The sequence below is a fragment of the Diabrotica virgifera genome, chromosome 4, assembly GCF_917563875.1.
Source record: "Diabrotica virgifera virgifera chromosome 4, PGI_DIABVI_V3a".
NCBI lineage: Eukaryota > Metazoa > Arthropoda > Insecta > Coleoptera > Chrysomelidae > Diabrotica > Diabrotica virgifera.
In genome coordinates this window covers 181001657-181015653 of record NC_065446.1, presented here as the reverse complement: position 1 = coordinate 181015653, position 13997 = coordinate 181001657, and the positions used below count along the sequence as shown (strand labels likewise).

The window sequence follows — 13997 nt, the reverse complement described above, 5'->3', positions numbered from 1 at the left end:
ACGTTTTCGAATTTCTCGTCGCTTTTTCTACTAACTTCTTCAAGTTTCTCGTTGTTCTGTCTACTAACTTCTTTAATTACTTGAGAAACACTTTCAAATTTCGATAAGATCGCTTGTTCTGCTGTCTGGAAGTGGAACGTCTTTGGGTCCTCTCCATTCTTCTTGAGGACCTCGTCGAGTCGTGCTTTCAGGACTTTCTTGGACCCACTGGCATCTTGCTCGTACTCTTCTAATTGTTCACGGAGCTGTTTTAGCGAGAGTTCTTCTAGCAACATCTTTAGTCGGCACACACGTACTTTTCACAATGTCTTTTAAGTCTTTCCGAATACCGAACAATCAACGCACTCCGGTTATTCCCGACGAATAAAGTTCAAAAGTCTTTTAAAGTCTCTCTGTAATTCACTTATTTATATCGCACTAAGTTTACCGAACACCGACACCAACTGTAGCGTGATTAGTGTAATTACTTCTAATTACAATAAAACTAGCGGTTCGTAATTTATATACGACTTTATTTATATAAGTTACAGACGAATTTATCTTATACACTAAAACTTATTTACAAAATATGCCCGTATTTATACCCAGTTGTTATTCTGGAACAATCGACTCCCATCTCGAGCTATCGGCTTGTTCCGCCTACGTGACGTACCTTCCAGAATTCTCCGGCGAGGCCTAGCACATCCGATTACGTCATTCTCGAGGTGTTTACTGTTATACGGGGATCGGCCAAGATTTCTCTTCCGCTACAATACAAAATTCAATTATATTTATTTTATTTCTCTACGACTTTGTTCCAAAACGAATCGTTTTAAAGTTATAAGCAAAGAAAGCAGAAAAAAATCTACCTTTTTCGAAATTTTTAAATATTTTAATGCTCGGGGCATATTTGAAAAGGAGCAAAGTCAATTATTATTACTGAAGGTGTTACCTAACTTTATCTGCAAAAATCCGAATGCCACCTTTCACATCCAAAAATAGACGTTTTTTCACAGATCCTTACTGGTCTACTATACAGTGAGCACGTAAAGGTTGGAATAAATTCATTTTCTCGAGAATGGACGATTTTGGAAAAAAATCCTAAACAGGTCAATTTTTATTTTTATATTACGACTTTTTGGCATATATATCATACCAGTGACGTTACCCGTCTGGGCGTGATGACGTCATCGATGATTTTTTTAAATGAGAATAGGGGTCGTGTGATAGCTCATTTGAAAGGTAATTCATTTCTCTATTCAGTAATATAAACAATAACATAATTATTTATACAGGGTGTGCAAAAAAAATTTTTTTTGGATTAAATTTATTGACATAAAAAGAAGAATATATGTAATTTATTTAATTCAAAATACATTTTACTACTCTCACAAAACAGAAAAAAATGTTTATTTGAAAAATAATCATGGCTTTTCGCTTAAATTAAATGTTTAAACTGTCACGAGGCTGGTGGGTGGCTGCTTTAATACTGAATTTAAGCAAAAAACAATATTTATCTGCCAAATAAACATTTTTTCCTGTTTTCTGATAGAAGTAAAATAAAATTTTAATTAAATAAATTACACACATTCTTCTTTTTAATTCAATAAAATTTAATTCAAAAAAAATTTTTTGGACACCTTGTACAAATAATTATATTAATGTTTATATTACTGAATAGAGAATTAAATTACTTTTCAAATGAGCTATCACACGATCCCTATTTTCATTTAAAAAAATTATCGATGACGTCATCACGCGCAGATGGATGACGTCACTAGTATAATATATATGTCAAAGAGTCGTAATTTAAAAATAAAAATTGACCTGTTTCAGGATTTTTTTCCAAAATCGTCCATTCTCGAGAAAATGAATTTATTCCAACCTTTACGTGCTCTCTGTATAATATACATATATTATACTTTTATACGTTACGTCTAAATCATCATTGAGTAAGAGACCTAGGACATGACTTAGACAAGGTTATTAATGCTGATATAACCTATAGCTTTATTTAAGCAAGTCCTAGGTCCTAGAAAACAACACAGGCTTAAACTATCTAAATGAGACTGGGTGTTCAGAATAATTACCACAGATGTCACTTCTTCTTCTTCTTAAGCAAGCAAGCAAGCAATTGGATTCAACCCGACTTATGGGAGATGTCCACCCTATCGAAAAAAGTACATTCGGGTGTAACAATTCATTGGGGCGAGGTGTTTTGATCCGAGTAAAAATAGGGATCACCCCACCTCGCTCCAATGCCCCAGGCCATCCCTTCCCCCCCCCCCCCCCCCCATAGCACGCTCATGCGCGATGGGGGCACAACTATCGTAGGCAAATGCTCTTCACAATGGAATCCTGGGTAATAAGATTCCATGTGGTGTCCTCATCGAATGCAAAAACCAAACCAGCGTGAAGCGCTCTATGCCTTTATCTTTTAATTCTTCTTCTTCTTCGTCTAGCCATTCACGTCCACATCTGAACATAAGCTTCAAGTCTTCCTTTCCATTGTTTTTTGTTGTACGCTACTTGTAGCCAATTTTTCCCTGCAGTTCGTTTCAGATCATCTGTCCATCTCATAGGAGGTCTGCCTCTGGGTCTTTGGCCCAGAGGCAGATAGATGGCACATGAACGTTAATTTCAATAAATATGTACAACGACAAAAAATCCTATAAAATATAGTAAACTTTTTTTTTTAAATAATGATTTTAATATGATCTTTAAATATTAATCTAAGTTATGTATATATTTTAACAAAATCTTAGTTTATGACAGCGTTTATTGCAGAACCAGAACCAGCCTATGATTTAAATGCTTGAACTTGCAAATAAAGCGTAATAATAGTGCACTCAGTGAGGGTATTTGGTCGCGAATTCCATCCTATTGCATCAATTTACTTGATAATTTTACTGTAAGTAGGCAATAGCTCAAGAAACAAACTCTACCCTATCCTACGGCGCTTTTTTCTTGGGGGAGGTTTCACCCCCTTGTCAGTTGTAAAAATTTTTTGGTAAAAATAATCACGGGATTGGCTAGATAACCTAATTAAGCAAAAGCTGTTTTATATTTTTTTTTAACTTGAAAAAAATCAATTTTTTTGCACCATATCTCGCAATGTTATCGACATTTAATAGTGCTCGATTTAAAGGTATTTTCATGCACCACAAAATATATTGGTAGCATTATAACCTTAAAAAAGACCATTTGACACACAGATTTAAGCATCTACCGAAAAAAAAAAAAATCCCTTTTCGCCTACGATATCTCTTTTTGTATTATATCGAGAATATTTATGAAGTCATATTTATTTGTCATAATCTAGAAAAATGTTTTATATAATTGTTTTTTTTTTTCGTTAGATGCATAATTTTTAAAGTACTCGCAAACAGCCGTACAAAAAGGTGACATTGTCAATGAAATTGGCAAATTTTCAACCACGAGTAATTCAAGAAATATTGAGTTTAAAAAAAAATTATGAAATAGATTTTGTTTAGATCTAGGTTCTCTAGCCACTTCCGTGGTTATTTTGACCACAAAATTTTCCACCCACGAGAAGGGATGTGAACCACCCCCAAGATAAAAGCACACATCGGCATAGGATAGCCTTTGAATTAGAAGATAAGTAGAGGCTACTTAAATTTTATTAAAATTCATGCAGTAGGATAGAATTTGGAGGTAATATCCTACTTTTGCTCTCATTGACTGGCGTATAAGCAAAAACTAAAAATTGCATATTATTAAAGCTTATTAGATTAGGTATAGATGCCAGGATGGAATAATACTTGTTATTTTAAAAACAGTAATCTCTAAAGTTCGGATTATAAACATGACAGAAATGTCAAAATAAGCACTTATATAAGCAAAAAATGTCGAAAAATAAGCAAAGTTTTTATGAAATAAGCAAGGTTCAAGAAAAAAAGGTACTCGTTGGAGTGCAGACAGAAGTGAAAACTTCTTTTAGTAAATAAATTACTAGCTCAATGCTTTCTCCCCATCCAAAAAGAAGTGCTATACCTATATCATACACGCGATGCGTATGCCCTATGCTATTTATATATACATTCACATAATTTATATACGGACAAAATTTATTTCAGCAAAGTGATGACGGTCGCAAATTTAATACATTTTTCCCCATCCAAGAAGTGCACAACGTCCCTGAAGAAATTTTTAATTCAAAGATTTATTTCGCCGAAGCGATGAAGTTCCCTAATTTAATATTTTTCCCGTCCAAAAACTGCACAACGTCTCTCAAGGAGTTTTCACTTCAAATATTTATTTCATCGAAGCGATGATGGTCGCGATGACGGTAGCTAATTTAATACTTTTCCCATCCAAAAAGTGCACAAGGTCCCTAAAGAAATTTTCACTCAAAAATGTATTCCGTCGAAGCGATGACGGTCGCTAATTCAATACTTTTTTCCCATCCAAAAAGTGCACAACGCCCGTCAAGAAGTTTTTACTTCAAATATGTATTTCGTCGAAGCGATGACAGTCGCTAATTTAATACTTTTTCCCATCCAAAAAGTACACAACATACCTAAGGAAGTTTTCACTTCAAAAATGTATTTCGTCGAAGCGATGACGGTTGCGATGACGGTCACTAATTTAATAATTTTTCCCCATCCAAAAAAAGCATATTGCCCCTGAAGAAGTTTTCACTTCAAAAATGTCTTTCGTCGAAGCGATGGCGGTCACTAATTTAATACTTTTTTCCCATCCAAAAAGTGCACAACGTCCTAAAGAAGTTTTCACATAAAAAATTTATTTCGTCGAAGCGATGACGGTCGCTAATTTAATAATTTTTCCCCATCCAAAAAGTACACAACGTCCCTCAAGAAGTTTTCACTTTAAAATTAAATTTCATCGAAGCGATAACGGTCGCTAATTTAATACTTTTTTCCATCCAAAAAGTGTACAACGTCCCTAAAGAAGTTTTCACTTCAAAAATTTATTTCGCCGAAGCGATGACGGTTGCTAATTCAATACTTTTTCCCCATCTAAAAAGTGCACAACGTCCCTAAAGGAATTTTCACTTCAAAAATTTATTTCGTCAAAGCGATGACAGTCGTGGTGACGGTCGCTAATTTAATACTTTTACCCCATCCAAAAAGTGCACAACATTCCGTCAAGCAGTTTTCACTTAAAAAATTTATTTCGCCGAAGCGATGACGGTCGCTAATTCAATAGTGTTTCCTTATCTAAAAAGTGCACAAGGTCCCTAAAGAAATTTTCACTTTAAAATTTTATTTCGTCGAAGCGATGACGGTCGCTAATTTAATATTCTTCCCCATCCAAAAAGTGCACAACGTCCCTCAAGAAGTTTTCACTTCAAAAATGTATTTCTTCGAAGGATGACGGTCGCCAATCTAATACATTTTCCCATACAAAAAGTGCACAGTGTCCCTAAAGAAGTTTTCACTTCAATAAGTATACGTACAAAATTTATTTCGTCGAAGATATGACGGTCGCCATGACGGTCACGAAATAAATCCTATTTCCCCATCCAAAAATAGGTTTTACATTTATTTTAAATTTAAATACTTCTATACAATTTATGTATACATATACGTAATATAGGTATGTACAAAATTTATTTCGCTGAAGAGATGACGGTCGCGAAATAAATCCTATTTCCCCTTCGTAAAATAGGTTTTACGTTTATTTAAAATTTAAATACTTCTATACAATTTATATATACATACGAATAATGTATAGCATAAGCGATGACGGTCGCAATAATAACGGTCGCGATGACGGTCGCGAATTCAATGCTTTTTGCCCTATCCAAAAATATCAAAATGTCCCTAAATAGGTTTTCACTTAAAAAAAAACGTGTAAGTAAACATGGATATAATGATATAAGTGAGGGGTCTAGATGCAAATCCGGACATTTCCACTATTTGGTCAAAAGTAGTTAGTTGAATACACCTCTGTAATCTATGATTAAAGATCCACATTATTAACAATTTGATAAAGAGCAAAATTGGACAGTTCCTAGTAGTAATTCAGTGTGACAGAATTGGTTCAGATACAAAAGTGGACTTTTCCTCCAATTTGAGATAGGGAACAGTAGAGTTGTAAATTGTTTTTTTTTTTAGTTTACTTGGAATGACATAAAGTGGAAATGTCCGGTTTTGAATCTAGACCACTCAAATATGAATAAAGGACATTAACATTAAATTACATTTATTTTTAATTCTCGTGTTATTAACAATAAATAAAAAATTACAAAAGTGTTAAGAGCAAACAGTAGCGAGCAACAGGTAGCAACAAACGCGTTCCAAGATTGCGGCTCTAATTTTGAATATTTTATCGAGATATTTGCCACACATATTCGTAGTATAATAAATAATACCGGTACAGAGCCCAATTTCAGAAATATGTTAGTGTGTGGAAATTACTCTATAACTACATAAATTATTGAAAAAAGGAGTCTGTACCGCCATTAAGAAAGACAAAAAAATACACTTTCGTCAAATAAACTTTTTTATACCGTGCCTAGATTTTGTGTCACATTGGAACTACTAAAAATCGATTTTTTTTACAACAAGAAATCGAACCTCACTGACTTGGCAACACTTCGCGCCTACGTGTATAAAAATTATTGTTTTTGATAGTATAAACGTCACTGTCAGTGTCGAATTACCGACGCACTGTTGCCTCACTTTTGAAAGTTCGCAGAATTTTCGCAATCTTGGACCGCGTTTGTTGCTACCTGTTGATCGCTACTGTGTGCTCTTAAGCTATAATATAATAAAAAAAACTCGAAAAATAATTAACATATTATTACATTTTTTATTCATGGCCATTAGAACATGGAACAAGTAACAATAATATTTAGGTATGTTTTTCAAAATTTTCTTGTAAAAACCTATGGCTTCTATCTGTATACATATATTATATTTGTATACGTAGAAAAAGTTCTTTCAGCATCTGCAGATGTGATTGGTGCGTATTTAAATTTAGACAAATGTACCTGTCTGCAGAAAAATATTAGTTTATTACATGGTCAGGTATGACGACGGGTTTTCCCGCTTAGCTCCTAAGCCTAAAGTCTTAAAGTTCTTATGGTTTATTGAATTATTCGAGTTTTATATTTCATAGAATTTTGCTTAAGACAGGAAGTAACATGAAATTTCAAATTTCACTATAGTTTATCATAAGAAGCAAAATAAACAAATATAAGCAACATAATATATCTAAAATAAGCATTTTGACGAAAAATCCTAATTATAAGGAAAAAAAAAGGAAAAAAACGAAATGCTTATAATCCGGGCTTTAGCTGTATAAGAAATTCTGTTTGTGTTCCAGGTACACGCCATTATTAATACTTTTCTTTTGTAGGTATCCGTGTTCGATCACGAGACATCGCATTATACAATTGTCACGTTGCCAGCAAGTCGTCGAGTGGATTTTATCCACCATTTCAAAGCGTATTACGGTGCAAAATTTGATATCAAAGTATCAACAAACTTTCCCGGCTCAAAAGCCACAGAAACTGTCACATACAAAGTCCCTAACTTCCTCCAACCATATAAAGTGAGAATCTCTTCGAACCAAAGTGCTGGAGCTTTCATGATCTATTGGAAGGAGCCCTACGTACCTTATTTTATCGACAGACTTTACTACGAGGTAATAATATGTGCTATAAATATACCGTTCTTCCATTCCTATTGAAAATTTTTAAAGCGAAATTCTAGTTTCAAAGTAAACCGATTTTTTTTTGTTTTTAACATCCCATTTATTTACAATCTGTAATAATGATTACAATAAATAGTTATTTATGAAACAGTTCGTGAATTATGCTTTTTGCGAACGCACGCGAAATTTAGAGCACATATACACTATACATCGCGTAAGTTCGCAAAAAGTACTTCTCGCACAGTTTTATACAATATTTTATCTACTCTACCATAAGCAAATAAAAAAACTGTAACTCTTCGTCACTGGAATTCATTTCTGTTCTACAATTTTTAGAATTTTGACATTTCAAAATTCTAACTTCTTTCAAACCACAAAACTGTCAAAACTTTTGTCGTAATTTATTGCTTATTATGTCATCACCATGACAACTCGAAAGTTAAGGATATTCGATTATATGAAAGTGTGTTAAAAACAGTGCGAAAAAGTAAGTCCCATTTAAAATACATTGTTATTTCACGCACGCTTTAAACACTTCACGCACTGCTATCTATAATGACTGTTTTCACAAACTAAAAACTTACACATAATATGACATAGAGTAGATAAAGTAAATTGTTTAATTAAATCCGGTTACTGGATTGAATTTAAAGGGCCTAGCCGGGTAATATGATGAAAACTGTCCCCAACTCGATTCGAATTCCATAAAGGTCACCGTTTAGCATATATAGTGAAACTAACTTTCTGAAATTTTTACCCCCCTAGGTGGTCATGTGACCCACCTAGAGCCTAATTAGGGTTTTTACGTTTTTATTTTTTATCCCAGACGCATCGAGAACTAGCGAAAAAATTTAAATAAAAAAGTTGTAACCTCTGTCCGAAATTTTTTTTTTAATTTTTGGCGGGAAATTTAAATTTTAAAACGATTTTAAAATTTTAAATGAGTAAAAAAAATAACAAAGACATTCGTTTTCACGAAAAATATATATGACGTCTATTTTGCATAATATTTTACCCTGAATTGTTTCAAATTTTTAAAATTGGTGAAACGTACCTTTAAAAATAAAAAACCGCATTTTTTCGGTTTTTTTTTTTCGTTTTTTTATACAATTTTATACATATTTTTCAAAATGAGATAACACCGTCACTAGAATAGGTAAAAAATTGAAAAATAATTGGGGTTTGCTTAATAAAAATTTTTCGTAGTGACATCCATTTTCAAGATACAGGGCGTTGAAGAAAACAAAATTTTACACATTTTGACTATTTTGCCGAAACTACTAGCACCATTGTAATAAAATTTGGCGAGTTTTAAGAAGTAGTTGTTGTGCATTTTTTGACATGCAATTAAGAATTTTATATTTATTATCATTCGCCCGCATAAGGGTAATGCTCTGAACTTTTTAAAGGAAAAAGATAGTACGCCACTGACATATTTCAAACTAGCAATCGTTTTTGAATTCCTCGTTCAATTTGTGACAAAAAATCTATCTTCCTATTTTTTCATGCGACCCGCCATTTTTATTCAAAAAATAAAACAGCTTAACCCTTACAAAGTATTCGAACTTCTAGTAGTTTCTACATCTACATAAACTCGTACATCCATTATAAAAACTAATTCGAATACTTTGGAAGCGTTAAGATATTTTATTTTTTGCAGCAAAACAGCACGTCGCCCAACATCGCGTCGCCCAGAAATTTAAAAATGATTGTTAATTTGAAATATGTCAGAGGCGTACTAGATTTTTTTCTCTTGAATACTTCAGACCATTACCCCTATGCGCTCCAATGATGAATATCAAATCCTTAATTGTATGTCAAAACATGCACAATAACTACCTCTTAAAACCCGCCAGTTTTAGTTTTATTTTTTACAATAAAAAGTTTTATTACAATGTTGCCAGTAGTTTCGGCAAAATTGCAACAAATGTGCAAAATTTTGTTTTCTTCAACGCCCTGTATCTTGAAAATGGATGGCGTTACAAAAAAATTTTATTAAGCAAACCCCAATTATTTTTCAGTTTTTTACCTATTCTAGTGACGGTGCGGTGTTACCTTTTTTGAAAAACATGTATAAAATTGTATAAAAAACGGAAAAAAACCGAAAAACCCGGTTTTTGTATTTTTAAAAGTGCGTCTCACCAATTTTAAAAATTTGAAAAAATTTAGGGTGAAACATTATGCAAAAATACACATACTATTGTTTTCGTGAAAACGAATGTCTTAGTTATTTTTTTATACTCATTTAAAATTTTAAAATTGTTCTAAAACTAAAAGTTTCCCGCCAAAAATTAAAAAAAAAAATTCGGACAGAACCTTTTAAAGCTTACAACTTTTTTATTTAAAGTTTTTCGCTAGTTCTCGATGCGGCTGAGATAAAAAATAAAAACATAAAAACCCTCATTAGGCTCTAGGTGGGTCACATGATCACCTAGGGGGCTAAAAATTTCAGAAAGTGAGTTTCACTATATATGCTAAACGCTGACATATATGGAATTCGAATTGAGTTGGGGGCAGTTTTCATCATCTTACCCGGCTAGGCCCTTTGGAATTATTTAAATTTGAATTTAGAACTGAAAGTCAGACTCCTCCGATAGTATATATTATATTCTCTAGCTTATTATATGGAGTAGAGTCTTGGACTCTAACGGAAGCAACAACAAGGAGACTGGAATCGTTCGAAATGTGGACATATAAAATAATTCTTAAGATATCATTGATGAACAAAATATCAAATGTCAAAATACTCCGAAACTTAACAAAGAAAAGGAAATAATGTGCACGATGAAAAGAAGAAAATTAGAATATTTCGGTCACATCACATGAAATGAAACAAAATATAACCTGTTAAAATGCATTTTGCAGAGAATGGTGAATGGTAAAAGAGGCGTGGGAAGAAGAAGAATATCTTGGCTCAGGAACTTAAAGACTTGCTTTGCGACATCCACTACAGGGCTTTTCAAGGCAGCAGCTCATAAGATTATCATTGCCAGAATGACTGCCAACATTCGTAATAGATAGGCACCAGAAGAAGAAGAAACAAATTATTTGGCACTCTAACAAATGTGTGTAATAAATTAAAGAAAATTAAAAATTAAAAACATTGTTGGTAGATCGCACGGAGTGCGGCGCTTTAGCCTTCTGTTTGCCTGGGGCCTCATAAAGTTCTTCGCTAGCCTGTTGAGGTGGTTTTGCATCTATTGGTGGTTTGTCGTATCTTTGGGAGTATTGCAATCGCAAGTTAACTTGGCGACAGAATACGCACAACGTCACAGAGACTGATGACCATCCTCTAAGCCACTCTGCAATGTTGGGTTTGTGCGTCTCGCCAAGTTAACTGGCGATGACTATAACTGGCATTTTCTTCTTTAACAGTCTTCATTTGAAGATCACGATTAATGTATTCATTGGTAATGTACCAAGGTGCATTTATGATAATGCTGAAGGTCCTCGATTGGGATCTCTCCAGGATGTGGATATTTAGTTTCAACGCAGATTGCCTCAGTTGGACCCCATAGCTCCATATTGGCTTTATCACTGACTTGTATACTAAAACTTTATTGCACAAATTCAGTTGTGACCTTTTTCTTATCAGCCATTACATTTTATCGAGTTTCAGATCCAACTGTTCTCTCTTCGTGAATATGTTTTTCATTCAAGTTAATCTGCGGTCCAAGTGCACACCTAAGTATTTTACATCATCCCTCTGTTGTATTACGTTTGTGGTACTAAGGCAAAACCCGATATGTCAAAAAACGTAATTTTTCAGTAGACGAGTTTCAAAGTTTGCGGTGTTGTTGTAATTAAGTTTTGATCTACAGGAACCTCAAAACCCTACCAATGTGTTTGTAAACAAATACTATTTATCTTTTGTGACAGATAACTGTCAAATTTTCAAGGATAATAAAAATATTTAGATAATAAGGACATATCGAGTTTTTCCATCGTCAATTTTATTTGTAAGACCGACATATCTGTTATGAACACTTCATATCGGTATTAGCTACGTAACTGTTAACAGTTCAATGTCGATTATACTGGGTATATACCTATATTTTGCACAAAAAACGTGTTGAGTTTGTTAACTGTTTATTAAAAATGTAACACAAAAAATAATAAGAATACTTTTCTCAGTTGTTTCCTCACAATCGTCTTCTGGTAACTCGGGTTCAATGGCGTTTGTTTCCAGTGTTAAATAAAAACTGTGACACTCAGAAGGAATCAATGGAAGAAGGCTGAGAAGATCCCACTTCTTAAGAGGGTTAATGGCCAGTGGCCCATTGTAACATTGGGTCAATATAGGAATACGTCATTTTCCCCTTTTTAATTTTCTTAACCCTCGTAAGGCGGTGCTTAGATTCTTACGTAAACAACGCTGGGGTGCATCTGCACCATATCTGTATATCCATTTTTTTATACCGGGTATCCACTTATATTTTCCCCCATTTTAACTGCATATAACTTCTAAACGGCTAAAGATAGAAATATACGGTTTTCGCTGATATGTTTTATTTTAGTAAAAGTTTGGTCTGAAGTATTGAATTTTTTATATCGCTTTCAAATACGAAAAAAAATGGCGGATTTTTAAAAAAAAACGTTGTTGAATTTTTTTTAATGGAACACCTAGTATATTTTTTGGAAGTTAAAAGAAAGGTCATTCACCTATTCAGCGATATAAAGTCTCTCAAAATCGGTTGTCAAATCACTGAGTAATTAATTTTTAAAATGAGAGGTGCAACGTGGATATCATATACCTAAATAACATAACTAAGCAAATTGATATTATGTTATGTGATTTTCACATTGCATCTCTCATTTTAAAAATTAATTTCTCAGTCATTTGACAACCGATTTTAAAAATTTTTATATCGCTGGTTAGGTAAGTGACCGTTTTTTCAAGTTTTTAGGTGAATGTCTATTTTCTATATCGCTTTTAAATAAAAATAGCGGATTTTTGAAAAAAAAAAACGTTGTTGACTTTTTTTATTAAAACACTCAGTATATTTTTTTACTTGAAAAAACGGTCATTTACCTAAAAATTAATTACTTAGTGATTTGACAACCGATTTTGAAAAAATTTATATCGCTGGATAGGTAAATGACCATTCTTTCAATTTATAAAAAAATATTCTGGGTGTTCCGTTAAAAAAAAGTCAACAACGTTTGTTTCCAAAAATCCGCCATTTTTTTTTTCGTATTTGAAAGCGATATAATAAATTCAATCCATTCAGACAAAACTTTTACTAAAATAAAATATTTCAGCGAAATCCGCATATTTCTATCTTGAGCCGTTTAGAAGTTATAGGCAGTTAAAATGGGGGAAAATATAAGTGGACACCCGGTATTATGTGAACGTCATGAAATTGATTTGAAAGATAATAATTACGACTTGTTCTTTTATACTTTAAAACATAATTTTACAAACAAAGTACTCATTTCTTCTAAAAAGAAATTATTATCTTTGCAAGGCACACACATGCAATTTTTCACAGAGTGAGCGACATATAGTTTTTACACACAATATAGTTATGCCGGGACTTTCGGTCTTTTTTCTCTGATATAAGTAACACCGACCTTGTCCCGTAGCTCTGATAACTCCAGGTGGAACATTAGAAACGTCTAATTCAGGATATGAAATTTTCATTATTTGCACCTTACAGTCATTTTTTCAAAAAATCACGTAAAGGCAAATAGTTTTAAATGCTGTAATGGGTGGAATGCGTTTAGAATTAAAATTAATGCCATTAAAAAAATGGACAAAAATCAAAAAAAAATATTAAAAAAGATAGGTGGAAAAAACGAGGTCTGGGCTACAGCTGCAACCCGCACCGCCTTACGAGGGTTAAATTAAGTATTCTAAAGTTTTCTTCATCCAGGGCTGTTTTGAATTGAATTAATATAAACGCTTTTTCTTACCTAAACCATTTAACTTCAAGACAGTTTACTCTCCTGCCGTCGCGTTAGTATCGGTACTTATTAGTATTTCTTCGTATTAAGGAAGTGATCATGAACAACTTTTGAAAATGAAAATATGTGATTTTTTGTCATCTCGTGAACCTAAAATGCCTTTTTGCCCATTACAGTTCGAATAAATTGGAAACAATCTCGAGGCACCTTTTAATATGGCAATATTTATATCGCATTTTAGGTGTGCATTTTGCATGTCCTGGTAAAAGAAATTTCTTATCTACACAATTAACATGGCTGCTTTTACCGACGAAACATGAGAACCTAGTGGCCATGTTAATGTTTCTATTTTGACCCCCACACATATCTGAGTAGGTAATAATATGGGTCACAGTTTCAGACAGAGTTTTGACTTTTCTTAAAATACAAGAAGCAATTTCTTCAGATCCTCTTCTTCCAACTGCTTC

At 33.2% G+C, this 13997-nt stretch overlaps 1 protein-coding gene across 1 annotated transcript in view; it reads left to right on the top strand.

The window, feature by feature from the left end:
* The window catches only part of LOC114337879 (uncharacterized), a 214308-nt gene that overhangs the window by 149883 nt on the left and 50428 nt on the right, over positions 1-13997 (top strand). Inside the window, exon 4 of the mRNA XM_050648609.1 lies at positions 7327-7614. Coding sequence (XP_050504566.1) covers positions 7327-7614 — 288 coding nt within the window. The remainder of the gene's footprint in view (positions 1-7326; positions 7615-13997) is intronic.